A 21563-nucleotide genomic window follows, 5' to 3' on the forward strand; every position below is an offset into this window, starting at 1 on the left:
TTACACACCTTTATCTTGTCAGTCTTCCTTCATATTAAAATGGCTAGTAGTTGTAGATTCAGACAAGCTTAGTGTTTTCTATCGACTGAAACAAGAAATGCACTTGAGATAATGGTGATGAAAAATTGATGCTTTCAGTCATGAACAGTTCTGAGATAATGGACCTGTTATCCTTTTGTTTTATTATGATAGTAGTCTTCACCATTTTTTTTCCCCAATCAATTGCTATTTGTTCATGTTTTCAATCAGGAATTTTTGACGGAGATGAAAGTTCTGTTCTAATAAGCTTTGAAGAAAGTTTTTGGTGAGGTTGAAGATAAAGGGAGAATTTTTTCTGTCAAATAAAATCAGAAGACAGATTTCGTTTAGTGTCTCCCGGTTCAATCATAAAACTCATATTTGCAGGCGGGGGTAAAGCATTAGAGCAATTTGTCGAGCCACAAGCTGTTCATATCCAATGTTCTCTGGCTTTTGAAAGAGACATTCTGTTCACGTTCACTCGTGTAATCTCAGTGATCGATGAGGGACAGTGATCGCTCAAGGATAAACTCTGTAGGCTTGGCTGAACACAACATCCCACTCAAGGGCAAGGTGAATTGCATTGTGGCAAAAAGATGTGACCTTTAGCTTCTGTCATACCTGTGGCCAATGTTATGAACATTAAGGTCAAGAAAATTGAGAAAAAACAACTGTCAGATAACAATCTCTGCAATTGGTATTATGGTATTACAGTATTACAAGTTCGGTCAATCTTCACCTCCTGTAATCATTCTGTGTGAAGAACATACTTAGTTAGACCATCATCTCTTTCAATCAGGGATTTCATTCTTCGCATATATGTCCCTAGAAATATCCTGAAATATTCTGTTTGGCAGAAATGAAAAAAATGTTTAATGTTGTTTCAGGTATTACGGGAAAGCTGATAACTAATATAAAGTTAATATACTAATCTACTTGAACTAAACAACAAAAAACTGTTTTTTTATCCCAACCGTAAATTATAAGGTAATTTTATAGTTTGACAAAATTTTACAGTAAAACTACATTTGTACAATAAAATTACATAGAATGCTATGTTAAACCATTTAAAGTTCTCCCCTGTGTATGGTACGGTTACATATGTAACCCGGTTCCCTGAGAGGGAACGAGACGCAGCATCATAGCGAATGGGAATGCTTACAGTGAGCCGGTGTCTGAAGCACGTGTGTAAACACACCAATTCTTTATTAGCTGGCGTGTGGTCGCTATGTAGCGAGACAACAAGACTATAAATGATGCCTGAAAAGCATGCCATCAGATTCTGTTGTGTGAAGGACGCAATGCCTCGTTCCTTCTTAGGGAACCGGGTTACAAACTTAACCAGAGACGTTCTCTTTTGAATAGAAACTTTGATGCTGCGCCATGGCGTTAAAGCTATGGAAACGACAATACCAACGTCGCCACACTGAGGGGGGTGCTTACCCATCAAGGCTGTGCAACACTTGCACAGATGCTTGTTGAATAGACTAAAACAATTCAACAACTCTGAAGTACCCCATATCAAGGCCGTGCTCACACGGAAGCGTTCCAATAGCATCAACGCCATGATGCAGAGTTTTTGTCTGTAAAAATTACAAATATATTTATTAAAAGGGCTTTAGGATAGATCTGAAAGTGGAAGGGAGACATAATGTTTGTTATAGTTGTACCTGATTTGAAACTCAGATTGATGTCTGTTCAGATTGAAACAGAATTGATGTCACAACTTATAGCCTTGTCTGGATGAGTTTTTGTTTTTGAAGTCTTTGTGGTCATTTATTTGTTATAGCAGCAACAGATAATTGAGTTGATGTTATTAATTAATCTCCCTGTCCTGTGGCTATACCATCTGCAAAATCATCAAACATGTTTATCATGCAAACTTAATAGAAAGTCAATTTAGCCTCAGCAAACAGGGAATAAGAAGATTAGGCCGTCGACTGAATAAACTACACAAACTCTTACCAAAAAGTAACATGGTATCAGTGATGCTTTAAGGTGTATTACCATATAACATTTCAAGAATGTTCTAGAGCAGCAGTATTCAAATGGATCAAAGTCCACTCCAGTGGGAAATACTGTATTTAACGGAATTCACTTTCCAAAAACTATATCTCCACCCACGGAATATGCAAATGAGCTGCTGCTATGTCAAATAGACGCTGTTTTGTTCTTCTGTTTGACCTTCCTAAGGCTGACAAACTTAGAGTGGTTAAAATGTGTTTTAAACAATGTTCCTGAACATCATATCCCACATGTTTATCTGTATTTTATAGTTGCTATGATGTAAATAAAGGGCAAAGTGTGACGTGAAGTAACAGAGGAGACAATAGCAAGTAAAACTGGTTCTTTATTGAACAATACGAGAAACCAGACTCAGAAAGAGTAGGAAGATGATAGAACAGTCTCAGTCCAAAGCAGGCAGGTCTCACGATCTCACTCAGCATCAGCGGGAAGAACTCAGGAATGGGTGCGTTGGCAACGCAGGCTTGCGTGGGCAACTCGAAGAACACGGTCAGATGAGTGAGGTGAATTCCCAGTGAAGACGAGACGTGAAGACAAACTGCGACGAAGAATCTCCCAGATGAACACAGGCTGGAGACACGAGAAGTCGAGGAGAAACAGGAACAGAATGGGAAACATCCACAAACAACAATCTGACAAACACAAGACGCACGAGGTGAGTATAAATAGGCACTGGAAATGAGAATCACCTGCCGCTGATTCTCCCGGAGGATAATCAGCGACCACGCCCACACACCACACACAAAACACAACGCAAGGAAGAGTCAATGAATTCATCAACCGTGACAGTACCCCTCTCCCTAGGAGCGCCTCCTGGCGCTCCCAGGAGATCCTACCTGTTGATTGTAATCATCAATAAGGGATTGATCCAGGATGTCCCTAGCAGGAACCCAACTTCTCTCCTCCGGACCGTAACCTTCCCAGTCCACCAGATACTGAAATCCGCGTCCCCTCCGTCTCGAGTCCAGAATACGATTTACCGAATAAAGTAGGTTCCCCATCTACAAGTCGCGGCGGTGGGGGAACCAGGGCCGGCGGATTAATGGAAGCATAAAATACGGGCTTTAATTTGGACACATGGAACACGGGATGAATTCTCCTGTACGCAGGATGAAGTTTGAGTCGGACTGTCACCGGACTAATGACTTTGGTGACAGGAAACGGGCCAATGAATTTAGGAGCTAACTTATTCAAAACGGAGCGGAATATTCTTGGTAGAAAGCCACACTTTGGAACCGACGACGTATACGGGAGGTCTTGACCGGTGGCGATCGGCCTTAACCTTGGTGCGTGCCCCTACCTGGAGCAGAGTCTCGCGGGCTCTGGTCCATGTACGGTGACACCTCTGGACGAAGGCGTGAGCGGAGGGAACCGCGACTTCGGATTCCAGGCTAGGAAAAATTGGTGGCTGGTACCCTAAACTACACTCAAACGGAGATAGGCCCGTAGATGACACTGGTAATGAGTTGTGTGCGTACTCCACCATAGAAAGTTGTTGGCACCAGGAGGAAGGATTCTTAGACACCACACATCGCAACATTCTCTCCAAATCTTGGTTGGCTCTCTCGGTCTGACCATTGCTCTGGGGGTGGTAACCCGAGGACAGACTGACAGTGGCCCCCAGTAATTTACAAAATTCTTGCCAAAATTTGGACACAAATTGGGACCCCCTGTCAGAGACCACGTCCATCGGGAGGCCATGTAAACGAAAGACGTGATCAATGACAGTCACCGCTGTCTCCTTGGCAGAAGGTAATTTAGGCAAGGGAATAAAATGAGCCGCCTTCGAGAACCGGTCCACTACGGTTAAAACAACCGTCTTGCCTTGAGAGGGCGGGAGGGCGGTGATAAAATCGAAGGGACGGACAGCGGTTGGAGTAACCCATCTGGAGGTCGATTGGAAGTCTTACCAGTGGCGCAAACCGAGCAAGCCAAAACAAAATCTCGAATGTCGCGAGCCATCAAGGGCCACCAGAATCGTTGCTTGACTACTCCTGGGTGGCACGCTACGTTAGAACAATGACCCCACTGAATGACGTCGGACCGTAATCCCTCCGGCACAAATAACCGATTCGGTGGGCAACCGGGCGGAGGCGTTACCCCTTCTAAGGCCGTCTTGACCTTCGATTCGACCTCCCATGTGAGTGTGGAGATGAATAGAGTCGCACGCCCAGACAGCAATGTAAGCACGAAAGCCACCTTTGAATCTTCAGTGCAAAATGTCTGAGGCTGAAGGGCAAAGAACATAGAGCACTTGGTCAAAAAAGCTCTACAATAGTTAGGCTCACCCGAATATCTCTCAGGCGTCGGTAAACGGGGCTCAGTCTGACGATCGGATGCGGGAGGAGTGGGGGGAGCCGGCGGTGGGGTTGGCGCAGCGGGCATCGTCAGTTGTTGTATTTGCTGGGTGAGCCCGGACACCTGCGTTACCAACGCCTGAACCGCTCGTCCAGTAACGGCGAGATGCTCCCCCTGCCGTTCCATACGAGCCGAGCTGTGAGCGAAGTAATCCGCGAGCTCGGGTGTGCTTGCTGCCTCCATGTTGGTCAGATCATTCTGTGACGTGAAGTAACAGAGGAGACAATAGCAAGTAAAACTGGTTCTTTATTGAACAATATGAGAAACCAGACTCAGAAAGAGTAGGAAGATGATAGAACAGTCTCAGTCCAAAGCAGGCAGGTCTCACGATCTCACTCAGCATCAGCGGGAAGAACTCAGGAATGGGTGCGTTGGCAACGCAGGCTTGCGTGGGCAACTCGAAGAACACGGTCAGATGAGTGAGGTGAATTCCCAGTGAAGACGAGACGTGAAGACAAACTGCGACGAAGAATCTCCCAGACGAACACAGGCTGGAGACACGAGGAGTCGAGGAGAAACAGGAACAGAATGGGAAACATCCACAAACAACGATCTGACAAACACAAGACGCACGAGGTGAGTATAAATTTATGGCACTGGAAATGAGAATCACCTGCCGCTGATTCTCCCGGAGGATAATCAGCGACCACGCCCACACACCACACACACACACACAAAACACAACGCAAGGAAGAGTCAATGAATTCATCAACCGTGACACAAAGCTGTTTGCCACCGCTCGCCTACTAGCCAACATTAGTGTTGATATAGTGTTTACTGTTGCATGTGTAAGCTGTCGCTTTTGTAAGACGGTTCACCGCCTCTTAGAAATAACCATGGATTTGTTATCGATCACTGTTTGTATTACCATAGTCTTCTGACAAATATCATGATTCAATTTAGGGGTGGGCGGTATGACCAAAATTCTGTTTCACGGTATGACTAATTTTATTTCACGGTAACGATATATTTCACGATATAGTTATTTATATTGTAGTTATTCTCAAAAAATCAACAAAAAGGGCTTTGTATAATAAATAAACCCAAATACTTTAGAAATGAAAAGTACTTCACTTTGTTTGAATTTTCTTTTTCTTTTATTTGGTAAATTATTTCTTTGGTAAACTATTTTTAATAGCTAAATATAGTAAACAAAACACTCTCATCAACTTTTAGATGAACTGCCCCCAAATATCTGAATATTTTATATTGAACTATTCTATTCATAATAAATTAGTTACTTCCTTTTAATTTGGTAGGATATTAGTAGATACTAGTTATTATGTTTAAATGTTTTCCCGGTACATTTTTGCCATGTCTGCTTTTTAAAGGGCTTGTTTTGTTCTTTTTGTGATATCTGGCAGCTGGCACCCCTGTCACCTAAAGCTTTAATCAAGAGAGGTTCAGAAGTGTCAAGTTCATAAGTGACTAGGAGAACAGCAGTATGAAAACCGAACAGCAGCTACTGTCAGTGTTTACTAAGTAGTGTAAATTATATACACCTTGTAACTGCGTCATTATTTTACATAGCTGAACACCGACACGCTGCGCTCCCTCTCAGTGCATGTGCACGGCACGCGGGCGTCTTTTGCATCAGTAAAATGTGATCGATTAATTTGAGTGACAAGTTGTAATCACGCATTGAATCAAAGGAAGATTTTATCAGCTGTTTCAGTGGCCAATTGTGTGGAGTTAGAAATATATAACTCGCGATGCATATTCAGTAATTTTGCCTCAGATTCAGGATTGCTTTAACAAGCAGGTTGTTCATTACCACGGCAACCACTCGCGTGTCATACACTGCAAAAAATGCTTTTCTTACCTAGCATTTTTGTCTGGTTATCCAGTCCAAATATCTAAAAATTCTTAAATCAAGATGCATTTACTAGATAGGTAAAATTAGATAAGATATTATGTCTTGTTTTCCGGGGGAATTAATCAAAATTAAGTGGGTTTTTGCTTAAAACAAGCAAAATTATCTGTCCATGGGGTAAGAAAAATAATCTTATTTCAAACAAAAACAAGATTATTTTTCTTACCCCATGGACAGATAATTTTGCTTGTTATAAGCAAAAACTCACTTAATTTTGATTTATTTCCCCAGAAAACAAGACATAATATCTTATGGCATTTTACTACTTTAGTAAATGCATCTTGATTTAAGAATTATTTTGATATTTGGACTGGAAACCAGACAAAAATATTAAGTAAGAGAAGCATTTTTTTTTTTTTTTTCGCAGTGTACTGAATGCGAGTTTCGTGTGTAAAATGTAACTATACATAATAGTTGGAAAGATGCAGATAACTATACATTATTTAAAGTTATTTCTATTCGTTATGATATTGATATATGAACTGTTGTTGTCAAGTAAGCTTCATGCTTTCCCCGTTGCGATCGTGCACTCCTCTAAACTGTAGCCTACGGGTGCCGCACTGCTAGTTGACTGCTGCGCCTTTCTCCCCGAAAATATCACGTTAACAACAACCCTTTAGAAAACGTAATTCCTTTGTGGATCCTCTTGATCTGCTTTCTCCATGTTTCTTTGACAAATCTCAGTGTCTCAGTCTCACGCGCTGCAAGTGAGTTAACCACACCCACTTATTTACATGACGCGGTAAACGGAATGAAAAAATCTGTTACGGTTGACATTTTCTACCGCGGTAACGATATATACCGTCATACCGCCCAGCCCTAATTCAATTGTGCATAACTTATCTAAAATGTTTCTGAAAAGATTACAGAAAACAAAACAAAAAAACACACCACTCTGAAACGTCCTGTGAAATCCGTGCTTGCAAAGTCCGTGCATGAATTACGTTCCGGACAATCCTCTTGTTTGTTATCATTCTTAAGTCGGAATCAGGCTTGAATTGGTTTGAAATTAACGCCATCCTTAATAGTTACATCTGAGCAGATGAAAATTGCAGTTATGGTAAGGGCTGTGAAATTTCCTGAACACGCGCTAAGCGATGCCAATCACAACACACTGGGCCAGCTAGCCAATCACGGCACATTTCGTATTTCGGAAGGAGGGGCTTCATCGAAAGAGGAACTAGATGGCGCGTTCGGGAATGACTGGGGAGAGATAATAACATAAAACATGTGAAAAATAATGCATTTTTTGAACAATCAAGCATGAAAGCATATTCTAGTACACCCCAAAAACAAAATCAAGACTTTATAAAAGGGTATAATAGGACTTAAAAAAAAAAAAAAAAATTCTAGCGTGCATTCTTTTTTTTATCAACACTTGAATGTGGGTAAGTTTCATTAAAAAAGCAACATTTTGAGCAAAAAGCTGAGAAAATCACGTTTTTGTCAATGACTACATCCAGAACGGATTCAAGTGTCTAAATGTAATAATAACAGTATGCATAATAGTATAATATTAATACAAATAATAATAATAATAATAATAATAGCCTAATAAAACATCTGATCTTACCATTTTATATTCATATCCAGTTGGGAGAAATATTTCCTTTTTTTTGTGTGGTAAATATTGGTAAAAAAAAATCTTAGCGTGGACTGCTTTGGTTCTCGGAGCCCATGATTCTCATCCTTACTACGGCTGCCCTGATGGAAATGTGTAACTGTTCCAAACAAGTATTGTCCGGACATCCCCTGGGAAGGGGATATAGAGACCGGACATCTTGGAACTTTAATTGAATACCCCTGTTCTAGAGGAATACATTTGAAAATAGATTCATTGCAGTATGTACACCCGCAATTTATGACTTACAGTAATGAATACATTGTATGGAATGTGAAAGAGTCTGTCTTTATCCTTTTCACATCAACTCTCCAAGATCTCATCTTCTCTTCCACCAGTTTCTTCTCTGAGAAGGAGAAAAAGGTGAAATTAAAAATAAATCATAGGAATTCAATTTAACAGTGCAGCGTAAGACATGAGAGGACCAAAATGAAAACTTAATGACACTGCATCTTGGTTTGCATTATATATTCATGTAAGGCACCTTCATTTTGACTTTTTGCCAGATTGTTAAAGTTTTATCAGTATTGTAGATGTTAGTGGCGTTGACATTGTGGTTAAAATTTCTTAATGGTGATGTACAATCACATGCTTCACATTTGCACTTCTAGTTATATACTGCTGGTCAAAAGTGTGGAATAATTTTTTTTAACAATATGTTTTTAAAATAAGTATCTTATGCTCACCAATGCTGCATTTTTTTAATCACAAATACAGTAAAACAACAATATTGTGAAATATTATAACAATTTAAAATAACTGTTTTCTATATAAATATTCATGTAATGTCAAAGCTGATTTTCAGCATCATTACTCCAATCATCAGTGGCACATCATCCTTCAGAAATCATTCTAATATTTTGAATTGGTGCTCAAGAAACATCAAGAAAGTCTTTGAAATCAATGTTGCAAACAGTTTTGCAGCTTAATTAAATTAAATTAATACTTATAAACGTTTATTCGTTAAACGTTTATTCAGCAATGATGCATTAGATTGATCAGAAGTGACAGTAAAGTAATTTATGTTACAAAATATTTAGTATTGGTGAGTATTGAACTTTCTATTCCTCAAAGAATTGTGAAAAAAATGTATCATGGTTTGCACAAAAATATTAAGCAGCAAAAACATTGATGATAATAAGAACCATTATTAATGATTGAGCACCAGTTATGTAATAATAATATTAATTGGTCACCAGATCAGTTATTTTATTTATATCTTTGTACATACAGTACATTGTTTAGGTGCTGAATGGAGCGAGGTCAGGTGTGATGAACTCTGTATGTTGTATTGTTTGGTGTGTGAGCACAGTGTTTTACTCAAGTTGAAGAAGATTGGCAGACACAAGAGTCCACACACACACACACACACACACACACACACACACACACACACACACACACACACACACATACAGAAACAACATCCTCTTTGCTGTGACCAGGGATAATGAGGACAGTCCTTTAGGAGCCATTGTAATGTTATAGCTCTCTCTCTCTCTCTCTCTCTCTCTCTCTCTCTCTCTCTCTCTCTCTCTCTCTCTCTCTCTCTTCCTTTCAGACGAGTTAAAGGAGAAATTACAGGACTTTGTGAAAGAGACCAACGCCAAGCAGCCGGGTTTCATTAAAATGGTGCGGCACAGTAAGCAGGAGGGCCTGATCCGCTCGCGTGTGAGTGGCTGGAGAGCTGCCTCTGCCCCTGTGGTGGCCCTGTTTGACGCCCACGTAGAGTTCAACACTGGCTGGTGGGTGATATGAGAACTCTGGCTATTCCTAGTGCTTCACGGACAGACTGTAATTACTGCTTCTTTCAATCGAATTGTATAAAGCATCAGTGTTGGCACTGACAGGCATTTTTCCTTAAAGGGTTTGAAAAGAATTTCAGCCTTTCTAAATTGTTCTCTTAAGTCAAGTCAAGTCAAGTCAAGTATATTTGTATAGCGCTTTTCACAATACAGATTGTATCAAAGCAGCTTCACAGTATTAAAATAAAATAATACAACAAAGTTTGTTTCTAGTGGAATTTATTGATTGATAGAATAAAATTAAATATCCCCAAAATATCCCCACTCTTATTGTCTTGTTGATACATATATATATATATATATATATATATATCCATATGAAGACCCATATGAAGATTTAGTGTGCAGCATAGGCTATTTTACCATAGTGGATGATTTGAAAACGAATACATTTTCACATTTGCACACATAATCAGCTCCATATTATGGCTTTTCTGACGTTGTAAACTTGCTCGGTAGCTCACCTTGTACAGCATTACGCTTGTGATGCGAGTGCTTGGGTACCATTGAGTCCCATGAGTGCACGAGTCCACGAGTCACGATAAAAGAGCTCAAAGACTTGTAGAAGCAAGTTAAAATGGCATGTTTGCTTCAGCAAGTGCATTTTTATCTCACATTTTATCTCACTTTTTTAAACTCTATCGGTTAGGTTTAGTGTAAGTGGTACATTATTTCTAAAAGCAATATAGCATTAACCACTCACTGGATATTTCACTTTGATATTCGGATTTCAAAGTGGTAGTATGCGCACATCCAGAAAACTTCAGGCAGGTGCACGATCAGATCAAGCAATTCACTAGAGGGTAAACTAAATTTGGCACACTGCTTTCCAAAGAATCAGTTTATTGAACTTTACAACGTTTCGTCTTTGTCAGGCATAAAAACAAGTACAGAGCAAGGTATGATTTATATCAACATAATCCTTCACACCTGATCTGAATGTTGGTTTCTATTTTGTATGTGGCTATTTTGTATTTTTTCTCTCAGTTTATTTAATGTTTGGGTTAATGAGTTGTTTAATCAGATCAGGTTTGACAGATTACGTTGATATAAAGTATTCCTTGCTGTGTACTTGTTTTTATGCCTGATGAAGACCTTTGGGTCGAAACATTGTATCGTTCAATAAATTGATTCTTTGGAAGCAGCAGTGGCAGTGTGCCGACTTTTGTTTACTCTCTAGAGAAATGTTACCACAGGCACATTTTTCTAATGATTTTGGGTTGTAAATGTGAAGAACAGACTGAAACTGAAAGTCCTCTCTAGCTGTAACGTGATGAGGATGCAGAAAAGACAGGGGAGAGTAGGATCCAAATGCAGTAAAGAATATTTATTAAAGGAAATAAACACTCAAAAGGAGTAAGGCATAAAAAAAGGAGTAAAACACTCAAAACAGGGAAAACCCTGAACCAGGAACAGAACTGGAACACATGGCACGAAACTGCTTAAACAGGACAACACCAGACCCTGAACATGAGAAATACAAGAGCTATATGCTGCGTTCACGCCATGCCGTAATTACTGTAATTTCAAGATGACATCATGTGACGTTCTACTCAGAGCTTTTCACGTCATTTGACAATTAGGAATTATGTAATTCTATAGCGACACTATCAACGCCTAAATGAATCTGCAGCAGACAGGTGGTACAAGTAGGATCTCTCAGGAAATTCCAAGCTTACAAGTTACATGCTCTTCGAGGACATGATAGGTTTTTACAGGTTGAAATCTCGTAATTAGGGGAATTGCAACATGACGTGAACGCACCTATACACAAGGGAGCAACAAGCTAACAAGACACACCTGGGAAAACTACAACAAACAACAAGAAGGCACTCGGGACAGGAAGTAACCAGAAAAGTCCTAAACAAGACATAGGGAACATACAGTATAACACTAGCTTTCAAATTTCATTCATGCTTCATTTTCAAACTTGGCGACACATCAAGTTCATTCTTGGATGAACGATCTTATTAACTATCCTGGTTCTTTTAGAACACAGATCATATAGATGCCCTTCATCATCAAAAGAATTTCTGGATCTTACAGTTGGCACACCATGGTTTGACTCATAACAATCTGACCCAGATATGTCAGTGCAATTTGAATAAGGCCCAGAATTTTTCTGCCTTTAATCAGCTTTGATGTGATTTTAAAGCTGTACTGTACTGCTCAATTTGCATCTCTCTAGAAGAGTCTAAAATAGTCCTAAAATAGTACAGAGGATGAACTGACTGAATAGGCTCTGTCTGTTTGTCTCTATTTAATCATGTTGAGAACACTCTGCCTGTTCAGGCTCACGTGTCATACTCAAACATTTTTTGGAACAAAGCATGTTCACTGCGTGGTAAACGTTTTTATTGTTATGTCTACAGGGCAGAGCCTATTCTCCAAAGGATCAAAGAAGACAGAACCAGAATTATATCCCCATCTTTTGACAATATCAAATATGACACATTTGAGATTGAGGAGTACCCACTCTCTGCTCAGGGCTATGACTGGGAACTGTGGTGCCGATATCTGAACCCACCAAAATCCTGGTGGAACCTGAACAACAGCACTGCTCCAATCAGGTATTTTGGAATGCACATCCATCCAGCCATCCATTTATTTCTGTATGTATGCATGTATGTATGTATGTATGTATGTATGTATGTATGTATGCATGTATGCATGTATGCATGTATGTATGTATGTATGTATGTATGTATGTATTTATTTATTTGGAAATGCAGAAGTATTTATGTATTTATTTATTTTCTGATTTGGCTGATATGAATATATATTCAATGAATGTAATTATGTCATATAAATCTTTAGGAGTCCCGCCCTGATTGGCTGCTTTGTGGTGGACAGGCAGTACTTCGCAGAGATCGGTCTGCTGGATGAAGGCATGGAGATTTATGGAGGAGAGAATGTGGAGCTGGGTGTGAGGGTGAGAAACTATATCAATCTGTACAGGCTATGGGGTAATGAAGATAATGGATGCACTCTTGAAGGATTAATGACTCTAATGGCCCTCCTTTCTTGGCAGGAAAGTTCAAGTTGGCACCGTTTACGGCATCCCTTGTCAAAACGCGTTTTTTGATCGGGTTGTAATTGTTATGCATAAAATGCTTAAAATAGTTTCAGATGAAGTATAGCAAGACAAGACACTGTGAATTTAGGGCTGCTACTAACAATTTCTTTTTCTATTGATTAATCTATTGATTTTATTTATTTAATGATTTTTTTTATTAGTCTATTAATATACATATAACATTCCGCTGATTGCCCCCTGATTTTTGTTATCTAACAATACTTCTGGCATTATTTTTTCAATGTTTTATTAAAAAATTCTCTAGTTACATTAATATTTAATCATTTAGCAGACACGTTTATCCAAAGCGACTTACAAATGAGGAGAACAATACAAGCAATCAAACCAACAATAAGGCAACAATATATATGTACTGTGACAAGTCTCAGGTAGTCTAGCACAGTACACATAGCACATTTAAAAAATAAAAAATAAAATAATAGAATAGAAATAGATTAGTAAGTATTAGTATTAATGGTTCAATTGTAGACAAAAAAGATGCATCTTTAGCCATTTCTTGAAAATGAAAAGCCTAAGCAGCTTGGGTTTGTTTAGGCAGGACATCAGCAGGGAACAGTCCAGGTAAAGGTCCGTGAAATTGATTGTGTGCCACTTTGGGATGGCATCACAAGACACTGTTCATTTGCAAAATGCAAGCTTCTGGAGGGCACATAGGTCTGAAGTAGTGAGTTTAGGTTATAGTTGTGCAGAGCCAGTGGTTGTTCTGTAGGCAAACATCAGTGCCTTGAATTTGTTGCGAGCGGCATTTGGCAAGCAGTGCAAGTTCATGAAGAGAGGTGTGACGGGCGTTCTCTTCGGCTTGTTAAAGACCACTCTTGCCGCAGCATTCTGGATCAGTTGCAGAGGTTTGACAGCATACATGCTGAAAGGCCTGCCAAAAGAGCATTACAATAGTCCAGTCTGGATAGAACAAGAGTTGTGTAGCATGCTCAGCTAGGAAGGGCCTGATCTTCCTAATGTTGTATAAGGCAAATCTGCAGGACCGGGCAATGTGGTCTGTGAAGTTTAACTGATCATCGATCACAACTCCAAGGTTCCTGGCTGTCCTGGATGGAGTTACGGTTGATGAACCTAGCTGAATGGGTTAGGAAGTTTTGGGTTGGCTGAGACCACAAGCAGTTCTGTCTTTGCAAGGTTGAGTTGATAGTGGTGGTCCTTCATTTAGCAAGAAATGTCTGTCAGGCAGGCTGAGATGCAAGCATTTACTGTCTGATCGTCTGGCTGGAAAGATAGGTAGTGTTTTGTGTCATTGGCACAGCAGTGATAGGAAAGACCATGTTTCTGAATGACAGATCCTAGTGATAACATTTGAATGGAGAAGAGAAGCGGTCTAAGCAATGAGCCCAGGGGCACTCCAGTAGCTAGATGTTGTGTCTAAGACACCTCACCCCTCCAAGACTCTCTGAAGGACCTACTATACCTGAGAGGTAAGACTTGAACAACTGGAGTGCGGTTCCTAAGATGCCCATTGTCATAAGAGTTGACAGGAGAAACTGGTAGTTAACTGTGTTAAAAGCAGCAGACAGATCCAGCAAGATGAGTACTGGGGATTTGGAAGCTGTTCTTGCCAGTCTCAGAGCTTCAATAATGCCGAGTTCACACTGCACGATTTTCAAAGTAGTAAGGTCAGTGTTCTTTTCACACTGCACGACTATCTGGGGTAACATTCAGTTGCTGGTGTGTGCACACTGCATGATGGATCAGCGCCAGGAGGTTTCACACTGCATGACTTTACAAAAGAAAGAATCGCCGACAACTTCTGTCTGGTCCGTAAACTACGTTTCACAACCAAAACGACCGGAGTTCTCGCACGAGACTGAAATTGTTATTAAAAATGATAGCCTGCAAGAAGATTGTGATCCAAATTGTCTGTGGGCTGATTTGCAGCGTACAGGAGAAAAAGAAAAACAGATTATGCAGAAGGAAATGGTTGGGGAGACGAGGGGATCAATGACTGTGTGTTCTGCAAAGAGAGTTGGGGGTAAATAAATAATTTTGCAATGTGCTGCTGTTGCTTCTAGTCAAGCAAATGTTTGTGGTTTGTTTCTGTTTGATATAATTGTAAATATATCTACTAAAATACTGATATTCTGGTCTAACTCCTCCCCAAACATCCCCCTGTCCTGTTTCTTGCTCTCTCATTGGCTTTAGGTCATCGCCGATGTAGTTTTCAGTCAGAACACATTCACAAAGCTTGATTTTGAATAGCCGACAGGTCCGACTCATCAGCGATTCTCTCAGATCGCGTCTTTGATAATTCACACTGTGTGATTGTCACTCGCGTGAACGAGCACCGATTTGCCTATGATTTCAGGCATTTGTCGGCGATTTCCCAAAACCTGTCGGCGAGTGAAAATCGGGGCTAAAATCGTGCAGTGTGAACTCAGCATAACCGAGAGCAGGGCAGTCTCGGTTGAGTGGCCACTCTTGAAACCAGACTGGCTGTTGTCCAGGAGGTTGTTCTGTGTGAGAAAGGTAGAGACTTGGTTGAACATGACTCGCTCAAGTGTCTTAGCAGTGAATACCAGTTAGACTGGTATACCATTGCAACGCTAACATAAAGCGTGACACATCAACGCATTCCATGCCTTTATAACACTATATATTTTTTCTATACCAGTGAATTGTTAGCTTTAACATTTTATTGTCAGACCTTTTCTCTGTTCTTTTTCTTTCTTTCTTTAACTTAATAACAAATTCAATATTGAATTAAAGCTGCAAGCAGCGATGAAAAGGGCCCTCGCACCCCTGCCACCGCCACCCGGCGCCTTTAGTAAAGGCCTTAAGATTACACTCACCAAATTTGAAGAGGATCAGATCAAAACTGTAGGAGGAGTTCGTTAAAGTACAACATCAGGAAATGGCAAAAACTGCCCAAAATCTGAGAGGAAGTTCAAAATAGCTGACTTCCTGTTGTGTTTAGGGCTGCGCTCCAAGAGACTTTTTTGTAGGTATTGGGTCATTACATGTATGTACCAAATTTCATACCTGTACGTGAAACCTAGAGCCGGGGCAAAATGTGGGGGCAATAATTTACCGAATTTGCCCCCCTTAATTTTGAAAACCATATCACACGTAAATTTTCACCACTTCTGAAGCGTGTGCAAAGTTTCATGAGTTTTCGAGCATGTTAAGGCCCTCTAAAAAGCGATTCACTTTGGAGAAGAAGAAGAAGAAGAATAAACGGAGCAAAAACAATAGGGTCCTCTCACCATCGGTGCTCGGGCCCTAAAAATCACGAAACCGGGTCTCCACAGCATCACAGCATGAAAACTTGCACTTTCACTGAAGGTATGGTGTTTTTTTGAGGTGTTAGATTTGAGCAGTGTTAGATTTGCACTGCACATTTGCTTCACATATTTCTTTTTTTCTGTGCCACAATCCCATACAGGCCAGTGTTATACAGATTTCCTGATATGGTCGACTGCTGCACCTTTACTCTGTTTTCAGATGCTGAACTCTCAAAGTGAACATTGTCCTTTATGTGGTCTCCTGCTGTTCGTGCAAGGAGTTTCGTAGGGCAACCTTTTCTAGGCAATGTCTGGGTGGTTTGATTCAGCTTCCATTTCTTTAGAATTGAACTAGCATTGCCTGCTGGGACATTACAAACACTTCGCTATTGTTTTTTTTACTTAGCCTATGTATTTGTTTTACTTAATGACTAACTTCACAGAATAACTCTTTAGTATTCATTTCAGAGATGCCCTTCAAACTTACAACCTGAATAATAACTCATTATAAACTGTAAGCCCCAATGTCCTTTGGGCTTTCAGTTAGAAAATGTGTGGTTTTTAATTGATTCACTAGCGAGTGTTTGAGAATTTAGTTTTAATCTGCAGGACATATGGGGCTGAATACATATTTCAGTTCATTTTCATAAAGAATATTGTGTGTCATAAAAAAGTATCTCTTTATATTTAAGCTGCTGTGCTAGGAATAAAAATATCAATATCAATGTTGTATTTGTAATTTAGATCAAATATACAATTTAAAATAACTACTTTTTCTATTTAAATATATTTTAAAATATAATTTATTCCTGTGATGCAAAGCTGAATTTTCAGCATCATTACTCCAGTCTTCAGTGTCACATACATTAATCCTCCAGAAATCATTCTAAAATGTTGATTTGGTGCTCTATTATTATAAATTATTATTAGTGCTCAATTAATACTAATTGATCTTATTATTTTTATGCAAACCGTGATACTTTTTTGATGAATATAAAGTTCAAGAGAACAGCATTTATTTAAAACAGAAATCTTTTTGTAACATTGTAAATGTTTTTACTGTCACTTTTGATCAATTTAATTTCTGAATTAAAAATAAATACAAACAAAACTTACTCCAAAATTCTAAATGGTACTGTATTGCAATTTTCTATGAAAATATGAAGCAGCACTGTTCAACATTGATGATAATAATAAGAAATGTTTCTTGAGCAGAAAATCTGCATATTAGAATGAAGGATCATTATGTAATGATGCTGAAAATTCAGCTTTGCCATCACTTGAATAAATGACATTTTAAAACATATTCAAACAGAAAACAGCTCATAATATTATTTTATTTAACTATATTTTTGATCAAATAAATTGGTAAACATTGGGACTTCTTTCAAAAGCATTAATTACTCCAAACGTTTGACCAGTAGTGTATGACTGTCGCACTCCAGACCCTGTTTGCTTTCCTTTACTTTTATACTGCAGTTATTTGCCGGTTTATTCGCATATGTCTTTTTCTCCATCCCAGCACAGGCTTAATAAATGTGCCGTACCTGAGAAGAAAGCCATTATAATCCCTAGGAAGACAATAATAACCTTCAAGCATACTGTGTCCCCAAAAAGTATTTGACATTGGGCATTGCTGATGACAGAATAAAAATACACATACGTACTGTTTATAATATATCAAATTCAGAGACTAAAGGGCAAACTTGCTGTCCCCACATGTCCTCTATCCGTGAGTCAGCACAGCCTTAAAATGGCTTGACTTTCGAAGCTATGGCCACTCTCTCCAAGCACAGTGAAATATAATCATCAATCACGCTAAAGGAGAGAGGAGAGTAGGGTGGCATTTCCCTCCCTGGTAATTTTCCCTCAGTGAATGGCATGCTTTTAAGATTTTTATGCTTGATAATGGACCACTGATTGCTCTTCTCTGAAAGCATGCACAATTTTCTCAGAGACATACTTTTTCACTGTCCCTCGCTGGTTTGTGGATAAATGGAAAGTGAATCATCTGATTGCACCCGAAGGCACGCAGAGACACAGTGTGCTAGATTTGTTCATGTCTGTGTATTGCAGATTATGGTAAAAACAATGAAAAGATGGGCTGCTGAGGTGTTTTAGTCAGATTAGAGGCGCTACTATCCCTTACCCCCACTTTACCCATAATTCCCAGTAGGTTTCATCTGTCTGCAGTGTATTACAGCAGCACTACGCCGACAATGAGATGGTGAGTTACGTGTCTGCAGAGAGAAGACGATTTTCGAATCTACGCATACCAAAGATTACTGTTTCAAATAAAAATATGTTTTTCGTTCTATATAAAAGTAGATGTAATGTGTCCTCAATCAGCGTTAAATTCTAAATTGGTGAAAAGCAAATGAATCACATGTCTGAAACCTTCTGAGGTGATAAACAGAGATTAGAGCGTTGTGTGATAAAGCTCATCAAGCATTTATGCAATATGCAGATGGAGTCTTCTCATACACTGAATCACTCGGAAACAAATAATAAAGGACATTATGTGGAACATGTAAGCGAATTATAGTGTACCAGAGATAAAATAAATAGGCCATGCAGAGATTTGATGGTTCGGTATAAAACATTCAAAATTTCTATTGTGGCCCACAAGCATTAACTGGGTGGTCTAGAAATGTCATATTTCAGGTAAATTTTCCACCCCAAAATCCCAAGAAAACTTCCGGGAGAGGTGGGATATCTGATAACATGACTTGGAACATTAAAGTTTGCATGAAGAAAAGACAATTATTGGACCATACACGTGTTTTTACTTGTGATATTTTCATGATAACACATTTTCTCCCATGAGAAAAAAATATTTTTCTTTATCCAAAATATAATTTCTTGCTTGTCCTTTCATTATAGAGTGAAATATGACCTGAACACATTTGATGGTTTTGTGTTAGACTGTTTTTTCACTGATTGTGTCCCTCCACTTGCCTGTGTTCACAATGTTTCAGACCAGAGTGGCAGTGGAAAATAGAAGTAACGTTCAAATTTATTCTTCATTTAGTTCTACCAGAAAGACTCGGGAGAATTAATACTGTGACAATGAACATTTATTTAGAGCTCAGCAAACAATCAAAAACTTTGGCGTAGGCCCCGTCCGTAACTCGCATTCCGAGGGTACGGAATCTGCATATCCTGCCTGAAGACGAAGGCAGGGGCGCAGCCCACCCCCTGCGAAGTAGGGAAGGGGGCCATCTGGTGGTGGTGGGGTGGAAGGAGGAAAGGACATCCTGGCATCTTCAGGATGTAGGGGAGAGCCCGTCTGGAGGTGTAGGAGAGGATGGAGGGGAGGACCCAACATGGTGGTGTTGTGGGTTGAGGAAGGGTCCCGTCTTAGTGGTGGTTGGGGAGGATGGAGGTGGTTGAAGCGACAGCATCTGCGAACTCAGACATGAGTAAGTACCACCCTTTTATAATGGGCTATTAAGATATGATTGGATAGATAAGAAGGTAATAAGTGACGAGAACGATTAAGTCTTCCTGGCAGAACTTGCGCTAGGCTTCGGTTCTACTCTAGTCTACCTGGATTCTGCTATTCTGCTCATGAGTCACTGTTTGCTCACTAAAGTAAATTAAACTCCATCGATTCCTTCATAATATCAGAGAACATTTCTGCACTTTGGTAGGTGAACTCATAGCATGTTTAGTACATACTCTCCTTTAGGAGGGCATTGAGATAAAGGAAAACGAGAGCGTGTTGCAGGTATTTTTGCAGCAGGCCAAGGTCTGAAGGGCATCGAGCAGCATTGTGTGAGGGCTCTCTCTGTTCTTCTGCATCCGAAGGGAATGAGGCTTTGCTGATGGAGCACCTCAGAAGTTGAAACAGATGGCCTTTCTAGTCTGGAATAAAACATAGCTACCATTATCTACAATAAAGAGTCATGTCAGCACACTCTGCTGTCGTTATCAGAGGTCCAAGGCTGCTGGAGCGTCATTAATTCATGTTGTTTTACATACATTCCCATTTCCTGTTGGTTTTACACAGTGAACAATGGCTCAGATTTTCAGATGTGGATTGTTGACATGCAGTTCACTATGAAACACTGAATATAGCGAGGTGACATAAACTATGGGGAGGTATTTATAGACATGTCATCCACGTGAGTCTTTTTCATTAGAGGTTTGCAGGGTTGCAAATTAGATACAAAAATACTTTGTGCAAAGCATGCGTATCACAGTATGTTGGTGTTATCTGTAGCGTTGATGCCAGTTTTCTCGGCACTATCTAAGACCTGACAAACAAGAGGAAATGGATAGATTACACATACTATTTCTTTAGTAAGCATGTTCAATCTTTGAGAAAAAACAGTCCCAATTTAAATTAAGTGTCTTTATATGTAGGCTACTAACATTTCAATTAATGACTTGATACAATGCACTTATTGTGTACATACATGTATTTACATTGTACTTACAGTATACAGTACTGCATGTAATTACAGCTGTAATTAATGTCTCTAATTGCATCTATAATTACACTGTAGACCCTTACACCTTAAACCACCTAACAAGACAAAACCACCAAATATATAGCAAGACCATGTCCTGAACAATACCAGATTGAGTTTATCAGCTTGCAACAATAGCAGAACCATTTTTGGTGCTAAATAGAACCTTTTTTATAAGGTTCCATAAAGAACCATGCTTTGGAAGTGCTATATATAACCATAATGGTATTATAGAGAACCTTGTCGATTTTTTACCTCTACATGGTCTTATAAAACATTTCTGGTCTCTTTGAGGGTTTTACATAAAAAACTGAAAGCAAATTATGTCAATTATATGACATTATTATATGCTTCCCCAGAGGCCTTGTAAGCCTTGCCGGTTAAGTCCGACGAGTGCTTACAGGCCCGGGAAGGGAGACACGGCTCTCCCCGCCTAGGGCACAGTTGCAACAGCCCGCTCCACTGATGCGCATGTCCCCCTTATGCCTGGTTCAGATTACACGATTTTTTTGTCTGTTACGATAGTCACTGTGTCAGATTACACGATTTTTTTGTCTGTTACGATAGTCACTGTGTCAGATTACACGATTTTGACTCCTAAAAATCTTGTCATGTCGTGGACAAGAAACATGTCAGACTACACGTTGTTTTCCGACCAGTCATCGCGAGCCGTCTCACACACTCATTCACTCGCACATACACACGCTCACTCACATGGCCTACACGCACTCACTCACACACACACACACACACACACACACACACACACACTCGCTCACTCACACATGCTCTCTCACTCACACACTCACTCACATAAGCCTACACGCACTCACTCACACACACACACACACTCACGCTCACTCGCGCATACACACTCACTCATATACACGCACTCTCTCTCTCACACACACACACACACACTCACTCACTCACTCGCGAACACACACTCTCACTCACTCTCCCTCCCTCACTCACTCACTCACTCGCGCGCCGTCATCGTGGAGGACCGTTAAAAAATTAAACATGCTAGTCTTTTTGTCGTGATGTCGTGAAGCATCGCA

At 39.8% G+C, this 21563-nt stretch overlaps 1 protein-coding gene across 1 annotated transcript in view; it reads left to right on the forward strand.

The window, feature by feature from the left end:
- The window catches only part of galnt18b (UDP-N-acetyl-alpha-D-galactosamine:polypeptide N-acetylgalactosaminyltransferase 18b), a 132621-nt gene that overhangs the window by 66241 nt on the left and 44817 nt on the right, over positions 1 to 21563 (forward strand). The window contains exons 4-6 of the mRNA XM_084107830.1: positions 9457 to 9640; positions 12073 to 12270; positions 12518 to 12632. Of these exons, the coding sequence (XP_083963956.1) occupies positions 9457 to 9640; positions 12073 to 12270; positions 12518 to 12632 (497 nt within the window). The remainder of the gene's footprint in view (positions 1 to 9456; positions 9641 to 12072; positions 12271 to 12517; positions 12633 to 21563) is intronic.

Source organism: Abramis brama (assembly GCF_963993115.1).
Source record: "Abramis brama genome assembly, chromosome: 3".
In the NCBI taxonomy this organism is placed as follows: domain Eukaryota; kingdom Metazoa; phylum Chordata; class Actinopteri; order Cypriniformes; family Leuciscidae; genus Abramis; species Abramis brama.